This window comes from Haplochromis burtoni, unplaced genomic scaffold, assembly GCF_018398535.1.
Source record: "Haplochromis burtoni strain Fernald_Lab_line unplaced genomic scaffold, NCSU_Asbu1 Contig_328, whole genome shotgun sequence".
Taxonomy (NCBI): Eukaryota; Metazoa; Chordata; class Actinopteri; order Cichliformes; family Cichlidae; genus Haplochromis; species Haplochromis burtoni.
Window position 1 is genome coordinate 506,658 of NW_024582689.1, and position 27,622 is coordinate 534,279.

The 27,622-nt window shown below is 41.6% G+C and overlaps 1 protein-coding gene across 3 annotated transcripts in view; it reads right to left on the reverse strand.

The window, feature by feature from the left end:
• Positions 1-22,775, reverse strand: part of fbxo41 (F-box protein 41) — a 69,485-nt gene extending 46,710 nt beyond the window's left edge. The window contains exons 1-3 of one of the 3 annotated variants that reach the window (XM_014339975.2): positions 22,636-22,775; positions 5,144-5,919; positions 4,002-4,231 (exon numbers count right to left, since the gene is read on the reverse strand). In XM_014339975.2, coding sequence (XP_014195461.1) covers positions 4,002-4,231; positions 5,144-5,692 — 779 coding nt within the window. In that variant the 5' untranslated portion in view covers positions 5,693-5,919; positions 22,636-22,775. The other 2 variants (XM_042228513.1, XM_042228512.1) reach the window with 2 other exon arrangements.
• Positions 22,776-27,622: the final 4,847 nt, after the last annotated feature.

The following is a 27,622-nucleotide window of genomic DNA, read 5'->3' on the forward strand; positions in this document are numbered from 1 at the left end:
TTTGCAGATCTCGTCTGTCCTGCTTGGTGCTGTTCCCAAACCAGGTGCAGATGTTTGCCGTCAGGACGCTCTCAATGGTGCAGGAGTAAAAGTTCTTGAGCACCTTCAGTGGCAGATGGAAGTCTCTAAGTCTTCTGAGGAAGAAGAGACGCTGACGGGCTTTCTTGACCAGGTGGACAGGTTTGAAAATCTGAGATCTATCCGGTGACTTTTGCAAGGTTGAATTTTAGTGACCACTGAAAAAAATTTTCTGCCTGTTTTTAAAAAAGAAAACTTTTTCATTAAAGCCAACATTTAATTTTTTTTCCAATAGAGCTTATGGTTCTGCTTTAGTTCCATTAGTGGTACTTCAGTGTTCAAAGTAAAGCATTCAGTAAAATTGTATTTTTATTTTCACTGCTTAAAGTGAAGAGGTTGTTTTCGTAGTTACTAGTGCCACAAACTGATCTAAATCAAGTGGACAGAAACTCAAAAAATCCAAATAATATTTCAACTACATGTTCTTATGTACTTATTCTGTTTGCAGAGCCTTTTTTCCCTTTCTAATGCTATAATGCATCCAATCCTCCTTTGTTAACATTTGCAAATATTAAAAAGGAAACTAGATGGCATGCATCCTATAAAAGATTTTAGTTTGACAGCTTCTAGTGTGTCAAACTAAAAACAGCACAAATTTTTGGAGCGCACAATAATTCATCCTGGGACTCATTTCAATAAAAGCTCTAAAAATCTGAAAATTAAGCTTTGAGCCATGCTGCGGAAGAGCTCCAAATCATCCTCATCTATCTTCATAAAGCTGTGATTGGCATCCAAGAACTTAGTCTATTTACAGCAGCCGCACTTTAACTAGTTCAAGAAACAGCATGGCAGCTTTATTGAGGGACTGGCAGGATGCTGTAATCTCTACTGCCAATCCAGCTGCTCCCATCCAGCCCTCCATTCAACATGAGCAGCTGACCAGCCCTGGAGGACACTGGTAAATCGCGACAACAGTGGCATGCAGCACTCGTGGGGGGGGGGGGGGGGGGGGGGGGGGGGGGGGGGGGGGGGGGGGGGGGGGGGGGGGGGGGGGGGGGGGGGGGGGGGGGGGGGGGGGGGGGGGGGGGGGGGGGGGGGGGGGGGGGGGGGGGGGGGGGGGGGGGGGGGGGGGGGGGGGGGGGGGGCGGGGGGGGGGGGGGGGGGGGGGGGGGGGGGGGGGGGGGGGGGGGGGGGGGGGTGGGGGGGGGGGGGGGGGGGGGGGGGGGGGGGGGGGGGGGGGGGGGGGGGGGGGGGGGGGGGGGGGGGGGGGGGGGGGGGGGGGGGGGGGGGGGGGGGGGGGGGGGGGGGGGGGGGGGGGGGGGGTGGGGGGGGGGGGGGGGGGGGGGGGGGGGGGGGGGGGGGGGGGGGGGGGGGGAAGGATGGCAAATTACATTATCAACACAGAGGGAGAGGTGAAGGAAAGGAGGGAAGAGGATGATAAAGCGCTGCCGTGTGCAGTCCAATGACACTTTCCAACTCAGCACTAATCAGAGCGCAGACATTTAGAATTAACTAATACTACACTAGACGGTTAACTAAACTCCATCCAAAATGCAGCACACAAACAAGGAGACTTCGTATTAAAGCAACCTTTCCTTATGCGTTTAGCTGGAGGGAAGACAGCTGCAGCACAGTCCTGCAGAAATTGCTGACAGGTAGTAAAATGCAATCATGGAATCACGGGACAATGTTTTTCCAAGGACTGCTGCAGGTACTTCAACACCAACTTTTTTTGTTCCTCATGCAGAGCTTCAAGGAACAGATGAGGCACGTGCCCACATAGACCCCAGGTCAGAGGTCAGCAACCTTTAACACCGAAAAGAGCCATTTGGACCTGGTTTCCACGCAAAAGAAAACACTGGGAGCCGCAAATACTTTTTGACATCTAAAATGAAGATAACACTGTATATATTGTTTTTTACTTTATGCTTTGTGTGAACAACTAAGGTGTGTTGCTTATGAAATCCATGAAGTGCTACAGAGAAAATTACATTTTATTTATGTAATTAACACATTTTGAACTCTTAAAGAAATATAACAAAAGGAAAGACACCCAGCTGAACTAAAATGATCCATGTAGCAAACAAAAACTGTTGGAGCCCCTATTGCCTTTGGGCTTTTGGAGCCTTGACCTGACTTTTAAAAAATAATTGGAAAAAAGCACTATGCTGCTAAAAAATGAAAAATAGATATTTGCAAAATTCTGCCTAAATATGTATTTTACCTGGTTAATGTGTGTGGCGGGGCGTGGTCTGCAGCGCCGCTGCAGGGAGGCGGACGCAACCTGAGCAGCACCGCATCACGCCGCCGCTTAACGTCTGTGCTCTCTATGCTGTTGTGTTGGTGTGTGTCGGGCTGTGAGCTGAAAAGCTACAGCCGGCTGTATGCGTACAGCAACCGTGTGTGAAAAGTGGTCAATAAAGAGATGCTGAAAAGCGTGTTCATGGAAACATCGTCGGGTCTGCCGTGATATGTTTACAATGGGACTTCTGCTCCTGAACCTCTGCGCACAGCGTCTGCAAATCGGGGCTTTCATCTTTACGCAGGACTGTAAGCTGTCGTCTGTGAGGCGTGAGCGGTGTTTGTCTTTAACATAGTTCACGGTGGAGAATGGCTGGATCTGAAGATCCATAATTGGCCTACCTGGGGTTGAAAGTCTTGATAAATGCACGGTGTTTCGGCGGGTATATCGGTTTCCGCGAGTTTGACTCTTATTTTGAGCGATGAAAAAAATAATAGAATATAAATTTATTTTTATATTTATAGAACTACAAGGTAAAAAAGAACTAACATAAATAAAATACACATCAGCTAAATACTTCTAATTTATTTTCCCAAACCACGCGGAGCTGCACTGTAAGGACTAAAGAGCCGCATGCGGCTCCGGAGCCGCAGGTTGCCGACCCCTGCCCCAGGTAGTGCTCAGGCACCTGTGCTTTTAACTTCTTACTTGATAAGTCCCCTTTTTGCAGGTTACTTTTTTTCTATCATCTATTTCACAATTTCGTATGACATTAATGTCAAATTAGAAGCATATGAAGGCCAACAATTATATTTTTATAATTCTGCTAGATCACACAAGCCACATATCCTCTTTTGATTTTTGCTGTCAGCCATATGCCTGCATGCCATCAGAGCGCCCTGAGGAACAGCATGATGTCTCTGACCTGCTATTACCCTGCGAAAGCAAGGTTATGATAGCGTTTGGCCAGCAAATATTCAGATGTCAGAAACACCTGCTCAGCATATCCATCTAGAGTCATTCATATCAACTTGCATGGAAGTGACGTTAATCTTATAGATTTGTCATCGTATTTATTGGTTATAGGTGTAGTCAAAAGAGGTCAAAGTTTGTGTGCGAGTCCGTGGGACATCAGTACCAGTATCAGTACTGTGTGTGTGTGTGTGTGTGTGTGTGTGTGTGTGTGTGTGTGTGTGTGTGTGTGTGTGTGTGTCAGACCTGCTACAGAGGGAAAAAGTAGCGTGTATAATTATTTCTCAAATACTTTGCACATTTAGTTAGCTCCAAGAGTGTTTGCCTTAAATATTACTTTAATACATATCTAATCCTTAATTATGATGTGTAATATTTATTTAATATGTAGCACAACAGCAAGAAAGAACAGGTTAAGAAAACAGAAATAAAGATAACTACAGCAGGGCAGCAGCTCTCTTCTGTCCTGGATCAGACCATGCAGCAGTGAAGTCGATGAGGGAGATCAATAAATAAGTATGTAAGCAGGTAAAACCTGTGCTATTGTGCAGATTTGTTTTAATATACAAATTCTTATGTGACCTGTTTTTGGCTTTAGCACTTCCACACTCTTTAAAATGTTTTTTTTCCAAATTTTTGGATGGACTGCTGTTTTTCCTTAGCAGGATGTTTAAGGGCACTTAATTGCACTTTGTATACACCAACCCATTCAGATGTGTTATAAAACTGGAATGTGTTAAACAGCAGAGAACCAGTATATTTCACTTACTGCTGTTTGTGGTTCAGCTCTGCCTCCTTGTTCACCAGGTCCTGCTTGAGATTGGCTAGCATCTCCACGGAGACGTCCACCTGCCGAGAAAGCTCCGAGGCCTTGTCCTCCAGGTCTTGTTTCTCCTGGCTCAGCCGTTCACTCTCCAGCTTGGCCCGCTCCAACTCTGAGCTCTTCCTCTCCAGCTCCGCCTGAAGACGGCCTACACGGGCCGCTATTTTCTGCTCCACCTACAGTTGAGGAGAAAATTTTACCCCCCTGTGTAAAATTTAAAGTGTTTTTTTTTTCCAAGAATTTCTAAGCATACTAGTTTTCTTTAGAAAATCAGATCAGAGAACGAAATCATGAAAAAGCATGCCAAAAACAAAAGAAGTCCGTTTACACTGGAGAAAAAAATTGTTGCAAGAGATGGGTATACAAAGTTATTGCAGTGTACCAAAATGTCAATAATTGGAGTGAGAATTATCAAGAGTTACACAGTACAGAACAAGCATTGCAGAGGTAGAAAGTGAAAGAATTTGAAGACTGGTTAAAAAAAAAAATACAGTGTCTAAAGACCCCAGATCAACTTCCATAACACTAGTGAATGACTTAGCCAAGTCAGGAATTATAGTCTCAAAGAAGGCAATCACTAGAACCCTGCACAGGAATGGACTGTGAGGTTGCAGACCAAGAAAAACTTCACTTCTGCAGAAGAGACACTTTCAAGCCAGACAGAAATATACTAATTACATACTACTTATGCATATTGGAAGTGCATCCTCTGGTCAGAAGAAAAGAAACTAAAGCTCTTTGGCCGGAGAGATGCTGCTTATGTTTGGAGAAAGAAGGGAGAGGCGTGCAACCCGAAGAACACTGTCCCTTCAGTGAAGCACGGTGGTGGGAGTATAATGCTGTGGGGATGCTCAAGCTCATCAAGGTAAGAGGAATCATGAAGAAAGAAGGAAATGTGAAGAAGTAGACTATTAGAAAATTAGTGAAAAAACAGCTAATGTCCAAGGACCACTTAAAAAATTCCAAGAAAGTCTGGCTCCTTGGAAGCAAAATATAGAGAAATGAGAGGTGAGTTGTTGCACAGGACTGTTTATGGACACAATTTCCTGATAAAGTTTATTCTGACTCTGTTAGCTTAGTGTATTTACCTCTTCAGACAGCTTCTCCAGCCTCTCATCCAGCTCCAGCCGTTCAAACGCCCGCGCCTTCAGCCTGGCCAGGCCTTCCTCATACGCTGCTTCGACTGCACTGGCTGCTACATTAGCTGCCACCGCTACAGCTGTGCTGGGGTTTCCATGGGGACCCGGATCTGTGGATGTCATGGCTTTTTTCATAAAAATCTCCCCCAGGGGAAACTCCACATTGGGAATATACCGGGCTGCAGTGTTGGAGTTGGCTGGGGTCAAACTCAGGTCGTCTGCACAAGGAAGCTCACGGCAAGGAAAGCGCCGCTCCTTTAAAGCTGAAGGCCGAAGTGGCTCAAAAGGGTCGTTGTTATTGGCGGGTGCGAGCAGAGCTCCCTCAGCCACTAGGGGCAGCAGAGCAGCAGCGTCACATACACTGTTGGATTTGGAGAGGACGTAAAGGGTCTCGTACGTGTGGTTGTACTCCAGGTGGGCACGCAACGACGACAGGCTTCGGAAGCGCTTGTGCTCCCCGCAGCGAGGACAGCGGTATGGCAGGTCCAAAGATGCCATTCCGTGCAGTAACTGCCGGAGGAGGGGGGGGCGCTCACGCAGCACAACGGTAGCGCCAGTCTGAGGGCACTGAGCTCGAGCACCTGACAGATCCTCTCATGGTGAGAACAGGGCAACTACTGGACATCAGCAGGAGAGAAGAGCCAGGTCAGTCACATGACCGCACTGGGTGGCAACATTCAGCTGGTCGTCTCATTTCATCTGCCATGGTTGCCTTTCCTAAGGTCCTAAAGAGAGGACGAAAATACAAGTTAAAGTTTGTTGGTTTCATACAAGTATAATTCTAACATATACTGAGATAAAGTCACTCAAAGGCAAAAATCAAGTCAACTAAATAGATGCCAAGAAGCAGAGGACAAAGCTAAAGCTAAACCACCTGCCAAAATATACAGGGGAAAAAAAACAACGTGCCTTTTCCAGCAACACTACACGACTTTTCCCTGCGACAGGGCCACATAAAACTCCCATTTGACAAAAAAACCCCAACATTTTATTTACAATAGAGAAATGAACACAAATCAGTTGTTTAATCTGAGACATGAAAAATACTGGCTCATTTTGAATTTGATGATAGCAACACATCTCTAGGAAGACAGGGATGGGGTAACAAAAGTAGGTGACGCTAAAAAGAAACAGCTGGAGGAAAATTTTGCAAGTAATTAGGTTAACTGGCAACAGGTCAGTAACATGACAGAGCATCTTTTCTCAGCAGCAGAAGTGGGCCGAGATATAAAATACTATGTCTACATGAAGAAGAATTTTAATATCTCATCATCTACAGTACGTAATACAAACAACAGACTGAGAGAATCTGGAGAAATCTCTGTGCACAAAGCAGGCTTGAAAATCAAATATTGGATGTCTGTGATCTTTGGGCCCTCACGTGGCACTGCATTAACAATACGCATGATTCTGTCATGGAAATCATTGCATGGGATGAGCAAGACTTCCAGAAGCCACCATCTGTGAACACAGTTCACTGTGCCACTCACAAACGCAGGCAAAATCAAAGAAGAAGCTATGTGTGAACATGATTTATCTTCTGCGTTTAAAGCAGGCAAAGTGGAAACGTTTTCTGTGGTCAGACAATTCAAAACCTCAAATTCTTTTTTGGAAAACATGGATGCTATGTCCTCCAGACCAAAGAAGACAGAGATCATCTAGTTAACAGTGCTCAGTTCAAAAGCATCTCTGGAGATATGAGGAGCATCGGTGTTTATGAAATTGGCATCCTAAACATCTGGAAAGGTGCCATCAGTGCTTTAAGGTATACACAGGTTTTACAGCAACATACACTCCCATCCAGACAACATCACTTTCAGGGAAGGCCTTGTATATTTTAGAGAGAAGATGTTAAACTACATACTGCATCTATTACAACAGCATGACTTTATAATAGAAGAACCCGGGTGCTGAAATGGCCTGCCTGCAGTCCAGATCTTTCACTGAAAGCAGAAAACATTTGGAGAATCTTAAAATTTAAAGAAAATACCACAAAGAAGACCCAGGACTGTTGAGCAGCTACATTTTAATGTCCTAATGTGAATAAAATATGGGGTTATGAGATCTGCAAAACATTACATTCTGTTTTTATTTATATTTTACCCAACTTCTCTGGAATTGGGGTTGCAAATCCTGGTTATTGTTACATTTAGCTAATCTTTATTACAATATTAGAGAACAGTTTTCCTAATGTCCTCACCACAGGCCTCTCAATATTTACTACTCTAGCTGTCTGATCACTGAAGAAATCAAAGCCTGTCTCTCTCAGCTGGACTCATAATCCATGAGTTTAGCTGTCAAGAAACCTGAAACCTTTACTTCACCAAGGATTAAAAAGCAAGCTCTTGCACTTGTACTCGGGGAATGGTGGGGAAATGGAAATGGATCCATTAGTGAGAGTGCTTATTAGTGCCAAGGTCATTTTCCAGTCTTAGTCTAAGAGGTCAGACTGGATAAGGCTAAATCCTTTACAAAGGGATCTGGTAACCCACAGTAGTAAAGAAAAAAACCCTGATATCTGTTTTCAGAGTAACGGCCCTTATAGATAATGAAGACAAGAAGAGAACATGTAAATGCATAGCAAAACTTTTCCTTGGATGCATTTCTGGGTAAAAAAAAAACAAAAAAACAAAACAAAAAACAAACACAGTTGCATTCAGAAACTAAAGTTAACTTAAGATATTCAAAATTATTTTTTGATTACTTTTTCCCATTTGCTATTCAGATGCAGAGCTGTGTGGGTCACTGCAAGAACAGTGAATTAGGTTTTTTTTTTATTCAATTACCCAGAACTTGAAGCCCCTGATGAAATAAAAATTCAGCACACCATCCTTTTCTGGTTTCCCTGAATCAGCTTCTCTAATTACTGTAAAGCTCAGTGTTCTGCTCAAGTCTTAGACACAAGTGCACTGACAAACAATACTGAGTTCTTCACTCTGAGCCTACACAGCTACTAAATAATATCTGTAGCAAGGTCTCATTTAGAGTCAAGTCCTGCTGTGATTCATTGTCTTAATAAGAAATTCAGTAAACTCATGTTCTTGGATGTATTTGTTTGCTACATTTTATTTTATAAAACTTGTTTAAAAAAAAACAGTGCTTAAGACTTCAGTCACATAGAGCCTAGCAACCACCAGTTGCTAGGAAAAAATTAATATTCCCTGAGCAGTTGGTGAGTAGCTGCTGAAGGTTGCCAACAGTCACTGCAGTTGCTAAAGTCAGGCCAGGGATCCCCTGGTAACCACCGGTTAACTTCCACTCTTTGATTTGCTGCTTTCTGTTGCTAGGTGAAACTCCTCACAAAGAGGTATGCAGTGTTGTACTAAAAACCTCCTCACGACTGCAGACTGCCACAATCACCCACAAATATGCACAGAAATCAGCAACTTGAAAAAGTGCGACAGAAAACCAGAAACAGACCATTTGCAATCAAAGTCAAAGGTGCACCTTTTAAAACATGAGCGAGGGAACTCCAGGCCTTGAGGGCCAGTTTCCTGCAGGTTTTAGACGTATCCTTGATCCAACACAGCTGATTCAAATTGCTAAATTACCTCCTCAACATGTCTTGAAGTTCTCAAGAGACCTGGTAATGAACTAATTGATTCAGGTGTGTTGGCTCAGGGTGATATCTAAAGCCTGCAGGACACTGGCCCTTGAGGCCTGGAGTTGCCCACCCCTGTTTTAAAACATGTCAGTTTCACCAGTATGGCACACCCTTTACTTTGACAGCAATCACTTCTTATTTTGCTTAGTTTTACAATCGCTATATGGTTAGTCAGTGAGCATTTGCAGACAAGCTGGCGTCTTCCATGCAAATCACAGGCAAACACAACAACCTACGAGCAAGCAAAGCAATCAAAAGGTTTTTTTGATCCCTCTCTGTGATCAATTTACAACTGCCAGTAGCCACTCGTCAACCAGTCAGGAATACATTTTTCCCTAGTAACCAGAGATAACCAGGGTCTCTAGACCCCTGTGACTGAAGCCTAAGCCTGATGCTTCCTTACATATAAAAGAATTATTCCCAGCTTTTTCAATTTAAGACTGTTTAAAAGGATCTGTATCAGACTGCTGCATCCCATTTGCTGCTGCACTGAACGCCACTCCCCTCAGCCACACAAAGCCCACTGGAGACACGGCGGTAGGCGATGCCTTTTTCGGTCACACTTTCCAAATCATTACCAATCTGTAAATTTGCAGTCTAGAAATAAACCAGTCATAGTTCCAATCCCAATCATTACAGAGCATATCTTTATTAGGAGTTGTGCTCATCCAAAGGTGAACATTTCCAGGCAGACTGCGATTTATAAATATTATATTGTCTATTGTGTGTTGGTGTTTTTGGCTTTAGCGTGTACTCATGTGTGTACTTTTAGTAACGATTCTGAGGAATCTCCATAAATCACACCCAAGGGTATTTTTTAGGAAATGTTTCCTTATTGACAAGAAAATCAAACTAGCATCATTACATGTGGAATTTCTTAATGATATCAGTTTAAATAGTGGGTAGTGTATTATCTGCATTTTCAACATAGCACAAGCTACTTTCTACTATAAGGCAAGAACCATTTTACAATGACCGTAGAGTAGTGTTTCAAAGCCATAGAAAGCTCATGCTTGAAGCAGGGATTGTTTTACCTGGTAGTTCCCACCAAACCAGCCTGTTCTCATTCCCAGGAGTCACGTACTTCCAGTCTGTCAAAGGCAGTGGGGTCTCACAGATTTGACAATGTGTCCTCTGGGACTGGTGCCATAACACAGTCGGTTATGCATCAAGAGGCACATTTTAACCCAAACCACAATCTTTTCCTAAACCTTGCCAAGTAGTTTTTAGCTCCTAAATCTAACTAACAAGTGAGAGTAAAAACCAACACTGGCACTTGAACTGGAACCAACTCTCAGAGATCTCCTATCTCTCAGAAACTTCTACAACAGCTATTAATGAGTGAAGCAGCAGGCACTGGAAGCACAATCACAAATCCCAGATGCAGACCATTCTTCACAGTGGGCTCATACACTGGAAATCCCCAGAAGTCGCACAGACTGTTATTAGACGTCTGGTAAGGCTGGATCAGGGAGTGTACTGGCAACGCGTCCCCATTTATTAAAGGAGGAGGATTTCACAGACACAGTCACTGCACTGCAGTGAGCAGGCATTCCCATCTGCTTAAAATTACTCAGTGAGGTATTTAAACAGGCAGGAAAAGGAAGGAAGCGAAGCTGCTTTTAGCCACATGTCACATCCTGTCAGTGGAGCTCAGCTGAAACATTAAAAAGAAATGCATTTAATTTTCTTTATTGTGGAGTACTGAATAGCAGACATTAGAAATACAAAATAGAAACTATTGGGAAGATAATGTATGATTTACTTTACTTCATATGCACAGAAAGCATATTCAGGCCTCAATAAATGGACATCATTGAAGAAACACAGTCGCCTTTTGATATCAAACAGAGTAAAGATATAAAAATGTATTTGTTTGCTTTAAAGTAGGTGGTAGCAGTTCAGATTTTAACTCATCAGCTCCACTTCAGTGACCATCAGTAACAACAAAAAGCCATCGGTCCCATCAGATCAGCTATCCCATCTGCCTCAAACATTTTGCAACCTTTAACTGCCAACTGAAAGGCTGTGTGGCCAAACACAGATCAGCTTTACAAGCTGTCCTTTAAAAGTAGAAGCACTAGAAATGTGAGGGAACGCTTTATGATAGCTTACGTTCTCGTAACTGCACTGATCACATCTGCAAAAACCTCAAAGCTACAATTGTATTTCAGTACTATTTTGGGATTCGAGCATATTCAGAATGGCTCCATAATAATGATCCCACAGAGAAGCCACGCAGAGAGTGCATTACTCAGCATCAAGCAGCACAGTAAGCTTGTGTACGGTATTTACAACAATCATATTTACAGTCATACTTTCACAAAATCTTTGGTTTTACCCTCACAAAGGGTAGAGAGACACATAGACAGATCACACATCCTAAACAGCAATTAATTCCTAATAAAGTTAATAATGTAGAAATTTTTTTTAAAAAACCTGCCGATATGTAAATGTGGTTAAATTCATCTTATTATTGTGCATTTAGACAGTTCATTAAACAGCTGAGTTAAAAGCAAAGGCTCCAAGCCTAAATGTACTTCCAGAAGGGTTAGTTTTCACAACTATATTACCGGCCGCTTCATTAGTTATTGATAGTTATGGTCACTGATAGCTCAGGCAGAGTGCGGTGGCCTGCTGCTGTGTCCCATCTGCTTCAAGGTTTGACAGATTGTGCATTCAGAAATGCTACATACCTTGAGTAGAATGGCACTATACCAAGTCCAGTCCATTTACCATTTATATTATAACTATATATTTCAATTCAACAGTCACTTCAAGGCACTTTATACTGTAAGGCCTTGAGACTACAATAAACAGAGAGAAAACCCCAAAAGTCAGACAATGATCAATCACTTGGTGACAGTGGGAAGGAAAAACTCCTTTTTTTTTTACAGGAGAAACCTCTGGCAGAACTAAGCCAATTTTAATTTAGCGAGGCATCATTTCCACAAGCAGCGTCACAACATTTGAGAGAGTCGCTCAATTTTTATAAATTAAATTCTTTGAGTTGGTGACTTTTCTTTTGGCCAGGCATTGTATTTACAGTTTACTTAGTCAAATATAATAAGTTCTAATTAGAACTCACAGTTATTCCATATTTACAGTACATAATAATGTACAAATATCAGTAAAAAACCAAAAATCAATTCAAGTTACAACCAACACTGGTGCGATGGGACCACAAATATACCCTTTACTGGCAGTTTTGCATTTCTTTATTGAGTAATTCAAATGGAGAGATTTAATGAAAAGCTACTTTTTAAAGGGCTTTTTGCTGGGAAACAGTAACAATCTCATTGTTAAACCCACAGAAGCTTTCAGACAGTCAAACAAGACGCAAAATAAGTCCAGTCAACAATCTATAAACCTATGACCTATTTGAGTGTAAGAGGGAGGACTTCATTTTGTGGTCCTGTACAACAAGGTCAAAGACTGAAAGTTATGGTATTAGGCATAAATAACTCTTTATTCATTGCTGTTTGCATTGGGGTGGTAATCTGAAGTCAGGGTTTGTTTAAAAGTGAAACGTGGTCTACCCTCCCACGGGGATTCAGCACATCAAGCAAGATGTCAAAGGTGAAAAGAGTCCAATTCAAAGAGAAGATAGAGATAGATTTAAAGATATAGAAAAGTAATAATAAAGAATAAGAAATCTATCAGGACACACAGAGGTGTGAGGGTGAGTGAGAACAGGGCAGATAGAGGGAGTGAAAGTGTTTCTCAGCAGAAGAGGCGATAACAGATTTTAATACTGAACTAATCTGCAGACTAGAGAGAAAAGCAACCGGGAGGTGTCAATTTTGAGCTTTGTCAATCATTTCTTATGTTCCTGTAATGCTTAACCAGCCGGTATATTCAAGTTCTTTGATCAAAACGGGATATTTTGAATATTATGTTGTTATCCATGAATTTTCAAATTCATATTTTACACGAAAAGAAAAAAATATTAAAGCAGAACATCATTTTTTTAAAAATGTCAAATTAAATTTATTTAATTAAATCCCTGAATACAAAATAAAATGCATTAGTGGCTGAATGTTATCCTTGATTCATTTCTGACCACTGTGCTCAAATTTGGATATAAAACCATGAATTCAACTGTTATTTTCCTAATAAATAAAACAATTATTTTTGTTTTAAACACATTTTCAGTATAAATTTTTACGTGACATAAAAATGTCATATCGTGATATTATTGCTATAGCAACACCAGGTGTTTACATCCTATAGTGCACACAAGCTCGGGCATGTCTGAGAGAGCTGCAAGAGCCACGTGTCAGCCTTGTGTGACAATTTAGTATCTAAGAATAGAGCTGCTTTAACAACCTCCAACAAGACAAAGTACTTATATATGCAAGAAAACTTGCTGTTAAAGGTGGAAACAACAAACCTGTTTCACCACTTGAGGCAAAGAATACATCATCAAGTATAACCAGGCTAAAAAGGAGAAGATAACATCTCAGGTATCATTATTGCAGGTTTTCTTGAAATATCGAGATATAATTTTGAGGCTATGTCGTCCATACTTATTCCAATGTGTTTTCATATTATCCTTTACTTGAATGATCTTCTTTTAACTATCTATCATGCTTTAAGTGGGTTCCATGTGGCTAATTAACATATCATTACATAAGCAAATTTTTATAATGATGATGATTATGATAAGAGATAATTATTGTAACCACTTATTTTTATGTTTAGGGAAGAGCAACCTGGATTATTTTCTGTAGCTACAATTTCAATGTTCACATCCTTGCAGTTACGCAATTCAGGGCTGTGGTTGGACTGGATGTGATCCCAGTTGTCATGGGACGAGAGGTGAGCATACTCTGGGCCCATCTTTTGAAAGGCTAACACAGAGGGATTTGTTTAAACCAACAGCCAATTGGAACCACTAATTACCCTAACACAGTAGTTGCTGGACTGCGTGAGGAAGCCGGAGGGAACCCACGCAGGCTAGCTGATGGATTCAAACCCAGGATTTTCTTGCTGTGAGATGACAGTGGTACCAAATGCACAACCATACAGCCAAACAGTTGCTGTGAGCACTAAGAGACATGTAAAAGTACTTCTTTGAAATGACAGATCTTTAAGGACACAACGACTTGAAGGATTAGTCTTTGCTAATTAATATAAAACAGATGAAGTGAGCCTGAAAGGTAAAGCTAACAAAAGAAGTTGCTAAATAATGAAATATAAACTAGCAATGAATTAGCCTTCTACAAGATAACCAGGTTGACCTAAGTAGTGTTAGGTGAACTCTAACTTTTTGGAGCTACACCCAAATTTCTCTGCAGCATTTCCCCCTTGCTCAAAATGTATTTTTTGGTGGCGAGTGTAATCACTACAATTTACCAGGGTTCCCTAAATGCCTCACATGCAGGCAATCGGTAGCTGTCTTGTCAAATGTCTAGAACCTCAATGCTGCTGAAAAGATAAAGAGCAGACATGCATGCATTTGTTTAGAGAGATAACAAATGTTAATGCTATTTTTCAAAATCTAACAGTAATTGAACAGGAGGAGATAATTGCTGAAAATAGTCAAGATTGGCTCAACCATCTCTGCCACTGACGAGACCTGAGAAACAAAGAAACTGATTGGCATCAGCTGCTGCATTCAGGCCTCACAATAATTGCCTTATTCACATCAGCAAATCGTTTCTAAGCAGGTGTACACACTTCTCACTCTGCTCTATCCAAAGCCACAACATCCTGTTTATGTGCTATATTTTTGTTATTGTTGATCAAGCTCAGGTTTAAACACCCGTTTATGTGTTTATTACTGAGGATACTATTAATGCTCATTATGGTCCTTGTAAGTGATTTTAAGAGTCTCTGACTGAACTGTGTTTAGCGTAGCTGGAGTTTCAAACTCCTGCTTGAGGACAATGAACACCGCTGCAGCGACTGCAACAGAAAGCTCAATCTCTGCACCGTGTGCATAAATCATGAGCTGGCCCTCAGGCTGCATTAATGATATGCCTATTAAAGGTTCAGCTCTAAAGGATAAACGCCAAATGATGGTCTGAATTCATTTATAAATAATAAAAGCGACCAGTCACAAGCGAAATACCCCCTCAGTCTCGCAGTCTTTGTTTCACAGGCTGTCACTGGGGTTCTATCACGCAGTCACTTCAGATTTATTTCTGTGTGCTCGTGCTCGCCGACAAAGATTTGTTTTGCTCGGAGGTGTGAGGAGGAGAATGACTCAAGGTGTATCACAGCCTTCATGCCAGTCCTCTGCAAAGCATCGCTTGGAGATGCTGTAGCGCTGAGCTCAAACTGGTGCAAGCCTCTCGGAGAGGTGCGACACGATCATCCTCCTCGACCCACGCTTTAACAATGGAGCCGTTATCCCTGCTGGTATTTCTCCTTTGGAAAATGTGCTCCTCCAACTACAGTTAATACCATGATAAAAACGCAGAGCAAAATAAACAAAGTGCGACAAAATGTTTCACATCACCCCGCCCCAGTGCTCTGCGTGGCTTCCAGTTGTATCAAGAATAATTAAAGGGGACACAGATGAGGATCCTTCAGAGTTTTGACACATTACAGTACACTATAGGCTCCTTTATAAACTTAATGAGAGGTTTAGTGAAAGCTCCTAAAGCCTTTTGGGCTACATGACTACATCAAAGTATGTTAGCCCTGAGTAAGCCATGGGACTCCCCTGACAGGACAACCTCATAGCCGTGGGCCTATTACCTGACAACAAAGGACAAGCCTAATCGCTTGTGTCGAAAAAGACTTGGTACACTTCAGTTATTACACAATGGGCCACTCGTCTGAAGCATTTCATCTCATGTCACAGTATTACTCAGAAACCCTTTCGGGCGACCGTGGCTCAGGGGGTTGGGAAGCGTATCTGTAACCGGAAGGTCGCCGGTTCGATCCCCGGGCTCTCTGTCCTGGTCGTTGTGTCCTTGGGCAAGACACTTTACCCTACCGCCTACTGGTGTTGGCCAGAGGGGCCGATGGCGCGATATGGCAGCCTCGCTTCTGTCAGTCTGCCCCAGGGCAGCTGTGGCTACAACTGTAGCTTGCCTCCACCAGTGTGTGAATGTGAGAGTGAATGAATAGTGGCTTTGGGTGCTTTGAAAAGCGTTATATAAATCCAATCCATTATTATTATTATTTTAAACTCTTTCTGGATATCTAGTCAAAAATACAAACAAGCAGATACACGACATTTTACATCTCCTTAGCATCAGAATCAATTAAAACAAAACAGGACATCAAATCAAACTTTTTTTTTTCCTATTTTAGCATCTAAGACCAAGTACTAACCACTGCTGTTGTAAGGAACAAGCCCTAATAAAGGATGTTTATACGCAAGCTAATAGTAGGGGTGATGTTACCTATAGGTTTGTGGTTACCATTGGTGCTAAGCTACAAGCTAGCAAGGTGGATCTATTGACTGTATTTATGCCTTGTATATACTGTATATATTTGGCCACTTTAATTTTTAGTACTCTTTATATTTACTGTGCATAAAAAAATAATGCTAAGATTTTATACTGATCAAAACAACTGGCTACAGTTCTGGCAGGGAATACAGGATATCACTAACTACAGATTTTACAACAAAAATCCATGGACAATATGAGACATCACAACAGAACTCAGTCCTTTCTTCTCAGCCCCCTCTGGGCTCCAGAGCCGAGACGCTAACCCCACAGGAACATCAAGGTAGAGGAGTGTTCAGGTCAGTGAACATGAGGAATCCTGCTGCTTCCAGGTAAAAGCATGTGAAGACTATCTGTCACATGTCTTTATTGGTATATTCAACTACTCCCTGAGACAAGCCCTCATCCCTCTACGTCTGAAATCTGTAGCAATCATCATCCACCGAAAAAGCCATGACTCTCCATTCGCACTGCGCTGATCCACCTAGAATACCAAGGGAGCAATGTGAAGAGGCTTTTTATTTACTGTAGCTCAGCCTTCAGCACAATTATCCCAGAGATTCTGGTCAGCAAGCTGTCCAATTTAGGTTTGACTGGATAAAGGACTTTCTCACCAATCAGCCTCAAACAGTGAAACCTGTTCCCCACTTCTCCTCCACTCACTGAGCGCTGGTTCTCCCACAGCCTGTGTGTTGAGTCTACTGCTATTTGGCCTCTACACCCAAGACTACAGTGGACCCCAGTAACACCATCATCAAATTTGCAGATGATACCACCTCATTTCAGAGTGGTATGTCTACCTAGGTGTGATGCTAAAAACATCTTCATCTCTGCTGACCTATCCTGGACTGCGAATACCCCAGCAGATAACCAAAAAGGCACAGCAGCGACTTTACTTCCTGGGAGGACTCAGGAAGAACAATCTGGGCCAAAACCTGCTTGTGACCTTTTACGGCTCCTCCATAGAGAGTGTACTGACATATTGTATCACAGTGTGGTACAGGAATTGCACAGAAGCAGAGAGAAGGCTTCAGAAGATCATCAACACAGCTCAGAGGTGCCTGCAGGACTTGTTTACCTCCAGCTGCCTCACAGGATCTCGCACATCCTAGTTCTCACCTGTTTGACCTGTTGCCCTCTGCCAGGCACTAGCAGTCCCTCAAATCAAGGACAAACAGACTCAGAAACAGTTTCAAGTGCCATAACAACACTGAACCTCAATATGCAGACACTCAACCGTCACTACCACCTCCTCTTCCTGCAAGAATTTCTTTCCCCGTGTAATATCACATCGAACAGCAAAACTTGCTCAATGAATGTATCTCAAAGACTTATAAACATTTACTCTGCAAATGACTGTTCCCCTTTGCATTGCACAGGGTGGGCCATTTATATGGATACACCGTAATAACATGGGAATGGTTGGTGATATTAAAGTCCTGTTTGTGGCACATTAGTATATGTGAGGGGGCAAACTCCTCAAGATGGGTGGTGACCATGGTGGCCATTTAGAAGTCGGCCATCTTGGATACAACTTTTGTTTTTTCAATAGGAAGAGGGCCATGTGACACATCAAACTTATTGGTAATGTCACAAGAAAAACAATGGTGTGCTTGGTTTCAACGTAACTTTATTCTTTCATGAGTTATTTACAAGTTTCTGACCACTTATAAAATGTGTTCAATGTGCTGCCCATTGTGTTGGATTGTCAATGCAACCCTCTTCTCCCACTCTTCACACACTGATAGCAACACCGCAGGAGAAATGCCAGCACAGGCATCCAGTATCTGTAGTTTCAGGTGCTGCACATCTCGTATCTTCACACCATAGACAATTGCCTTCAGATGACCCCAAAGATAAAAGTCTAAGGGGGTCAGTGCTCAGTGCAATCCTTCACCACCTCTGAAACGTCTCTTTTAGCAGCGTACACTGAAGACACACATTTTCTCCAGTTGCTTGGAAAGCATAATGACCATTTAGTAGCTAAAGAGTCAGCTCTTTAATGCAAGAGCTGATAGAGACCAAAGACAGCTACTTGTTGAGCTAACACCTTGATTCCACTGATCCTAAAAACTGCCAAAGACATCTGATTTTGTGGGTTTAAACACACACACACACACACACACACACACACACACACACACACACCTCTAAAGATCTGTGCAAACTTAGAAAACTGATCAGTTTTTAAGCAATAATGCCAAAAAGGCTCTGTTAGCATCTCCTCAAATGTAAATATTTCAAAACATTCCTGATTTTCAATTACCAAAAACCTAAAAACAAATAACCACTTAACTATAAAACGCTGTAGTTCACACAAAACTAAATACTTTTTATGTGATTTTGTGAATAAATATTTCTGTATTTCTGATGACTGGTAAAGAAACTACGCATCAGATTGCATTAATAAAGGAAAGTCATTTATAGTAGTACTCCTGTGATGGAATAATACCACTTTGCTTGAAGTTCCTTGTGCGTTTACTACAGTGCACACAAAAAAAAGTGGTAAGGAAATGTAATAAAGCTCAACAGATGTGTTCAGTATTAAGATTTTGGCACATCGGTCCTTTTTACAACTGAAGGATTGGATGCATTAATCAGAACTTTTCTTCTGGCATTTGGGCAGTTGCCCACTTTACTCTGATGAGCATCGAGCTCGGGACAGGACAAGGCTGTGACAGCCTCTCGCCGATCTGAGCTTATGGACAGACTCATCCTCTGGCTCGCCGCTGTCTGCTATTGATCCAGACAGCTGTTCACTGAAGCAATTACATTCAAGTATACATGTACATACAAGCATGCCAAGAGGATGTTGTTAGGCACACTAACGCCACAAGTCCATGCTCATTATGTGGGCAAATCTGTGCACTCTACAAATTCAATACTGACAATGTAGGCACATTCGTTTCCCCAGAAAATAGAGGGTTTTTACAATTATGTGGGTACGCTAATGAGGGAATATACAAAAACGAATTTTTTCTGCAAATTTCTTAACAGTTAATAAGATCAATTTATACGTCATATGCTTTTTTTCAGCAATTAGTTCATTTAAACAGCTGCCTATGCAGATAACACATCTGTCACCTCCACTCAGGGATGTTAGATTCCTGCTTTCTCTCCACTGCGCATCTTCTCTAAAGACTACAGCAAGCTTCTTACTGTATGTTTGCACATTAAGCCCCTCCATGCCTGCCTAAACAATAATGGGGACGAAGCTCCTATAGAGGACGTGAGGAGGAAATGATGCAGAAAATGGCCTCTGTGATTTGTGGCTGCATTTTGACTGTCTCTGAAGTCCTCTTATACTCCTTAATCCTGGGCTTGTGGTGGCATAACATGCAAGTTGCAGGTGAAGAAGTGAGGGTTAAATATTTAAACAGTGTTCATAACATTTTTAGATATCACTTTTTGATGTTTTAAGTTTAAAAACCTTAAAACAATAAATGAAGATAAGTAAATATGGCACAAGAATCATTTCTACATTAGGGTCAATACAGTCGTTGATAGTCACAAGCCATCAGAAATGCTTAAATGCTCTTGGACAGAGCCATGAGTCTGATATTCGATCTGTACTTGATGGCCAGACAAGTACTTTGTCCAGCAATGCAACTTCAACTCCAGTGTTTACAACACTCTCAGTGCTGTCTGTAGCACGCGTAGCAGGATATATGGTCCTGTGAAAAACTGCTTCAATAGGAATTAATCAAATGCACTTGTATGACCACCTCTATGAAAGTAGATGTTTTGGCAGTTTGCTGGTCTGGAGCATACAAGTGTGTGTGTGTGTGTTAACAAAAGGCCAATCTTCCCAGGAATGGACATCCCAGGAAATTCACCCAAAGGTCAGACCATGAGTGCTCAGAGAAACTGCAAGAAACCCAAGAGCTACATCTTAGACTCTAACAGGAATCAGAATGTCAAATGTTAAAGTTCATGATAGCACAATTAGAGAAAGACTGAACAAATATGGCTTGTTTGGTAGGTTACCAGGGGAAAGCCTATTCTTTCTAAGTGTCTTGCAGCACTGCTTAGGCGGTGCATTTAACTAAAACAGAGCATATCAGCACTGCTGGCACCATGTTGGACGGGTGATGATTTGGTCTTGCTTTGCAACCATAGGACCTGGGCACCTTGCAGTCATTGAGTCGACCATGAACTCCTCTGTATACCAAAGTATTCTTGAGTCAAATGTAAGGCTATCTGCCCAACAGCTAAAGTTTGGCCCAATCTGGGTCATGCAACCGGACAATGATCCCAAGCACAGCAGCACATCTACGACAGACTGGCTGAAAAAGAAAAGAATTAAAATGTTGCAATGAGCCAGTTAATATCCAGACCTCAAGACAATTGAAAAGCCCTGGCAAGATCTTAAAAGAGTCGAACTGAAGCAACACTGTAAGGAAGAGCAGGCCAAAATTCCCCCACAATGATGTGAAAGACTGATAATGTCATACAGAAAACAGTTGGCTGGCTGTACATCTGCAGAAATAAATAAAAATAACTAAATAATCTACGTTAAATTCTAGAAATAAAGTACATAACAAAACACAGCCAGGAGAGCATGATGAGCTCCAGCACCAAAAAAAAAAGCTGATGGCTGCTACTCCAAAAAACTAGCAGACATGCCAAAGTCTTACTTTGTTTATGTCTTTAGCACCAAAACACCTATTTAACTAAATTTGTTCTTTCTCATTATTAAAACATCTCAGTTTGACTAAAGCAGATGTCACCAAGACAGCCCCAGCAAACACTTGTTTACTTCCCTTGCAAGAAGCTACTTCATTCAGCTTTACGTCACATTTTTCAGTTTGTTGCTCATAGTGACTCTGTCCCACCAGTGGGACCCCGCCCCTCAGTTTGAGAACTGCAGACTGAAAGGATGCAGATTAAAATCTTTGGGAAAACAGCAAAGACGGTGGCAGAAGTGTAACTTCTGTAGTAGTTGGGGGACCTTTTTAAAAACTTTGATGAAACTTGGGGCAAAGTCAATGAACATTTTTAAGCAGGTTTTACCTGGACATGTCAATTTTTAATGTCCAAATAATCAATGAGATTTAAGTTAACATAATTTAAGTTTAGATAATCCTTCAAAAAATATTTTCCAGAGGAGTGCCTGGAGGTGTCACCATGGCAAGACCTGCATCAAAGGATCCTACCAGATAGATAGCAGTACAGACAATAAGTATTGTGCATCTGTATAAATACTTGCCTCACATGTGATCAGTCAGGAAACCATCTGTTTGCACTGACATTTGCATGACAAATGGAAACTGATGACCGGCTATGCTATAAACCGACATACTGTCTGCACAAGCATGTTGTATATAACTGCATTGCAGATAAAAGACACAGTTCTTCCCTAAATATAATGAGCACTCACAGGCCCTGACAGCTCTGTTTTCAAAAGAGTTCAATCTACTTCCACCCTGTACAAACTCAGCTCTAATCTTGCAGCCATCCCTCTTTTTTCAGCATGACTGCCCCAACTTTTGTCACATCAGATTTCTACAAACACAGCAGCAACATAAAGGCTAAGGCCCACTGACTCTGAGATTTCTCCAGCTCTGTAGTCATATGACAGTTTCCCAAACTCTAGCAGCATGCTGCTTTAAGAGCTGAGGGTACATCAGGGGAGTTTGAGGAGTCCTTCGGGTATATTATTATTATTAGACCATGCATATAGAGTCATGACTTCCTTTGACACTTTCCTCTTGAATCCAAGTGTGCTCAGAGGAACAGCACAATTCTGTGCAGTGAACACTGTATAGGCTATAAGGGGGGGAAACATGCAGATTTATGCTCAAGCTGTGTGAGCACATTCAATAAGCAAACACATGCAACTTATAACAGACAGCATCCTAATATTGCTACATACAACCTGTCCAGTTCCTACAGGCCAAGGCCGGCCAAAGTCTCAGAGCGATCCCTGAAAAGCTGCATGTAGCTGTCGCCTGACAGCCGCCAGCGACGTGACAGCAACCACTGGATCATCCGGCGCTGACGATCTTTGATCCTCACATTTTGCACCGCACATGGATCAACCACAAGCAGCCGATCAAGTGGGTGTGGACGAGCGGCACCACCAAATGTTATCTCACAGCCACGAACGCCTCTGCAAGCGCGCACACATATACACACAAGCCTAGGCCCGGAGTCCAGCTTAATTCACACCGATGCTCGTGACAGCAGCCGTGCACAACGGGGAGGGGACAACCTGGCGTGTACCCGATTTTCTCCTGTGTTTTCACGGCAGCACTGGCTCCTTGCTGGACCCGGACTCCCGACGTTGCATAAAATTCGTTGCACGGGAAAAGCGGAGCGGCAGCAGTGAAGCGACAAAGCATGCACACACACACACGCTGACACAAACGTGATCGGAAGACAGAGGGACGTTGGAAAAAGCAAAAGAAACGTGCGGTCTCACTCACCTCCTAATCTTCTCCCCATTTTTCTCCCCCTCCTGCTCCAATCAAGGGACCGCTCCAGCCTTCAGTGACGTCACGCAGCCCGTCTCTGCAGCAGAGAGCAGCAGCAGGCCTGCAGAGGACGAGCAGGGAGGAGAGGAAGAGTGAGGAGGGAGGAGAGAAGGAGAAAGAGAGAGGGGGGAGAGGAGCAGATGCAAAAATGTGAATCATTAAGAAAAAAAAAGCCCTTCTGTCCTCAGGATAGGGAGAGGATATTGTACCAACTCAGGCTGTGGAGGTGGAAATTGATTAGACATCATATTCATCCAGCTCAGCAGCTCACCATCACAAACTGAAAAGACAGTTTTGTCCTACCAGCTGCCTGTTGGCCTATTAATTAACATCAAGTAAACATGGGTAAGGTAACATCTCTGTCATCCAGGCAGCATGTTCACGTGTCTTTGGTCAGAAGAAGACGGAAAGGGTCTTTTAATTCAACATATGCTGAGATATATTTCTCCCATACTGGTTTCTCTTCATTGGCTTCCTGTGAAATCCAGAATCAGCTTTAAAATTATTCTCCTCACATACGAGGTCTTGAATAATCAGGCTCCCTCTTATGTTAAAGACCTCATAGTACCGCATCACCCCAGTGGAGCACTTCGCTTACTTGTAGTTCCTAGGATACTTAAAAGTAAAATGGGAGACATTTTACAGGTTTTCAGAAACCAGCTCCTAGTTTGGATTCAGATGATAGACACCCTCTCTACTTTTAAGACTAGGCTTAAAACATTTATTTCTGATCAAGCATACTGGTAGGGCTGGATCAGGTGACCCTAAATCCTCCTTAATCAGGCTGGAATAGGTCTAGTCTGCTAGAGGCTTCCCATGATGCATTGAGGTTCTTCACTCACCTTTTTCAATCTCTGTGTGTTTATACACCACTCAGCATTTAATAATTAGTTATTATCCATCTTTGGCTCTTTTCCACAGCATGTCTGCCTCTCTCCCTTCAACCCCAGCTGTACTTGGCAGATCACCGCTCCTCTCTGAGTCTGGTTCTGTAAGAAGTTTCAAGGTAGTTTTTCCTTCCCACTGTCGCCAAGTCCTTGCTGATAGGGTTGACTAATGATAAATCTAACAGTATTTTGTTTGTTGCCAATCATTAGTCAGTCCACATAACAATTAATTATCAGCTGTTTTGATAACTGCTTCTCAATTCAGTTCAACTCAATACATTTATATAGCGCTTCTTATATTGCTCTATGAGCAAGAATTTGGCGACAGTGGGAAGGAAAAACACCCTTTTAACTGAAAAAACCTCCAACATTTGAAGAGGCAGCCATCTGCCGTGACTGGTTGTTTTATTGTTTTGTTCTCTTTTTTTACACAATTCTGCATCACCCAGATGTCAACACAGGTCCCAAAAAGTGCCAGTAAATTAATAACAGCTAATTTCTTTGAGTTTTTATAGAATAAAAGTATACGTGTTTAAGTTCACCTGCGATATAAAAAATTGAAGATGCTTGGTTTCAAAGATCATCTATACATTTTTAGAGCAAAACACATCATTTGTAACAGTTTCAGACAAGATGTGTATCTGCACCTGATAAATGTATCAGTGGCAATGTGTTTAAAGTTAGGAATTAGGATTCATGCAAGCTAGAGACAGAATCTGTGAGAAATACAATTTATCAATTCAATTAGGATAATGTGAATTCAAATAATATGACTAATGGATAATTTTGGTACATTTTCTTTGAGAGATTTAGAGACGGAACACAAGGATTTTGGATGGGCTACAGCCCGGTGATACTGGAATAACTGGAACAATGGTTAAAAAAGTCACACAAGTATTTCTTAGACATGCTTTATAAATGTAACGACTAAGGGCAGCTAGTTCAAAGATTTAGGGACTGTTCATGTTTAAGTGAATGCATTAAATTTACAGTGTAGTAACAGTTATTGCAGCTATGATGTGTTTGTCCTCCATTGTTGTTAATTTGTGATGGGATAGCTGGTGTGTTTATGGCTCAAGGTGATGTTGAGTTTGGTTAGTGACTGGCCAGCACGAGCCCCACACCACCATGGTAATCAGTCACTCCTGGCTATTGTTCCCATTTAGCATATTAATGCTAATAAAACTGTGTTACTGGGGCAGAGTAGTGTATAGATCACAGGAATAACAACTGGAGACTGAGATCTTTGTATCCTGATTATTTCATCCATTTGGATTTGCCACCATTTCTCTGCAGCTGTCTTCCCAACCATCTCAAGGATTTCACAAAAACTCAAAAAGATTCAGCCTTCAGGCCCGGTGTGTCACAGTCTGTCTCAGGATCTGAGGGACTTGCTTAATGCAGTTCACCATTCACTGGCTTTTGTTTTAGCTTTGATCATAACTTTTATGATAAAGATTAGATTTATTTTCTTTAAAATTATGTCAAGGTTTTCACAAAACACTCTGCTTCTTGTTAGGTTTTTGTTTTTATTTATTTGTTTTTATCTTTTTGGCTGTGCTGTTTTAATCTTGCTGAGATACATGTTGGGCTGCATGTGGACAGCAGCACGCAGAACTAAACTCGGCAGATTTCACTTTCTTTTGTGCTCATTTCTCCAACTCTGATGGTTTCTTGCTGTTCACTACAGGCAGTCATGGTAAACAAATCACATTTTTTATGGGTGGTTCTTTGATAACACAGAGTTAAAGAATGCTCTGGACCTTTGAGTGCAGCGTGTTTGTGTGTGTGTTATAATGGGGGTCATAACTCTTCTGCTAATCATACAGTAGGCTTCTTTGTGGTGACAGAAAAGAGAAAAAAAATAATACACAAGCAAAAATCAGATTCCAGGGATTTATTCACCAGCTGATGTTTGTCCCATGCTTCACAGCCTGTGGCTGTATTCTGTACTAATGGTTTAGAAGTAGCAGTCTGCAAACATGAATTTGTCTTTGTCATCCACACGTTATAGCTTTTTTTTTACTTTACATGCGTTGCTTATATACATTTGATACAAAGACACAAGCATCCATCTTGATTTTGACTGGTTCTCCTACAGAACAGGACTCACTCAGTAACATTAACAACCAGAAGTGCTAAAACTGTCTTTGTGGACACTCACTGGCCAGTGTATTAGGGACATTTTGGTGTGTTTTGCTGCTGGAAGCAACCATCTGAAGTTAGGTACACAGGATGGGCACGCTCAGCAACAATACTCAGGTAGGCTGTGGCATTTAAGAAAATATCCCCCACACCACTACACCACCACCAGCCAGAACTGCTCATACAAGGCAGGATGGATCCATGTTTTTATGTTGTTTACATGAATTCTGACCCTACCATCTGAATTTTGCAGCAGAAGCTGAGACTCATCAGACCACGTAATGTATTTCCAGTCTTTTTATTTCCCGGTTTAAGTGAAACTCTGTTAATTGTTATGATCTTTTGCATATCTTAGTTGTAATGAGTGGTTGTTTGAGTTAATTTTGCCTTACCATCAGCTGGAAGCAGGTCTGTCCATTCTTCTCTGACCTCTGACATCAACGAAGCATTTTCTCACTGGATATTGTTGCTTTTCTCTCTTGTTTTCTTTTTCTCTGTTAACCCTCGAGGCGAAAAATCGCAGTATACCAGCAGTTTCTGAAAAAAATCAGACCAGACCATCTGGCCAACAGTCACGCCATGTTCAAATTCACTTAAATCACCTTTCTTCTTTCAACACGTGCCTATACGCCTGAATGCACGGAGTTGGCTAATTAAATATTTGGGTTAACGAAGAGTTGACCAGTTATATGTAATAAAATGGCCGGTGAAAGAGAATAGTACTTTCCACAGAAATGGAGGTATCATTACACAGATTTAAATCAGTGTAAAGCAAACAATGATGTTTTCATCCAGTCCGTGCTACAATAATAAAAGATGTTGTGTTTTAAAGGCTGTGAAATACTAAATCTCACGCTGTTGTAACTCTGTGTTCCTGATATTAAACACATAATCACACAATGATGCAAATTGATCCACTTGAATGATATCATTCAGTGTTTGCATGAATATGTGTTATTCGAGGCACATGCAAACACACTCTTTCTGATAATAGCTGACTAAAAGGGTGCATTTAATTAAAGGAGGTCATTAAAACCTCAGCATCAACTCAATCAATATCCTTTTGGTGTGGAAGAGGCTGAATGCCTCTTTATGTGGGGAAATTTTCAGCTTTCACAAGCTGAAGCTGCAGACCTCAGAGTGAATGCACTGCCTGGTGTTTTGATTTGATTTCACTGTAGCTTAAAATGAACACAGCCACAACCAGAGGTGCTCTTATGTGTTTGCGCCTGTACACTTGACTGTGAGAGAGAGAAGACTTTAGCAGTGACTGAACGTGACGCACACAGCACATGTATTCACACAAACAGACACGATATAGTGCAAAGTCAGTACGTGAATATATTTCAATCTTAACATTAACATGTAACAGAGAGAGAGAGATGCATAAGGTCCATTCAGGAACTTAAGCACCACTCCCTGGTGAAAGATGAGAAATGCACTATGTGCAGGCTGAGAATACAATAACATTAAAGACAATATATTTTTAAATATACTGCATCTAAATAAAACTGATAGACTATCGGAAATACCTTTTTTGTTTAAAAAGCAGTTTGTTCTGGACATTTTTTTAAAATTCAGATGTCATTTTATTTGGTGACAGACACTGAAATGGTGGTGTATCATACAATCTCAAAGTTATCATCAAAATGAAAAAAATGTAAAGATTCACAAACAAAAAAGAGAAAGAATCTCTTCACCTTTAAAAACAGAAAAATAAAACTTTTATTGTGGGGTCTGATGAGGAGTAACTTGCTTTTATTCGACATTGATTTACTGAATGTGGAACCACTATGTAAATATATATAGATATGTAAGTACAGTGATTGATGAAAGCCTTCTGACTTTTTTTTTATTGACTGGTATTTTTCACTCTCTGTGGTTAATAATAACAAACTCAATACTAT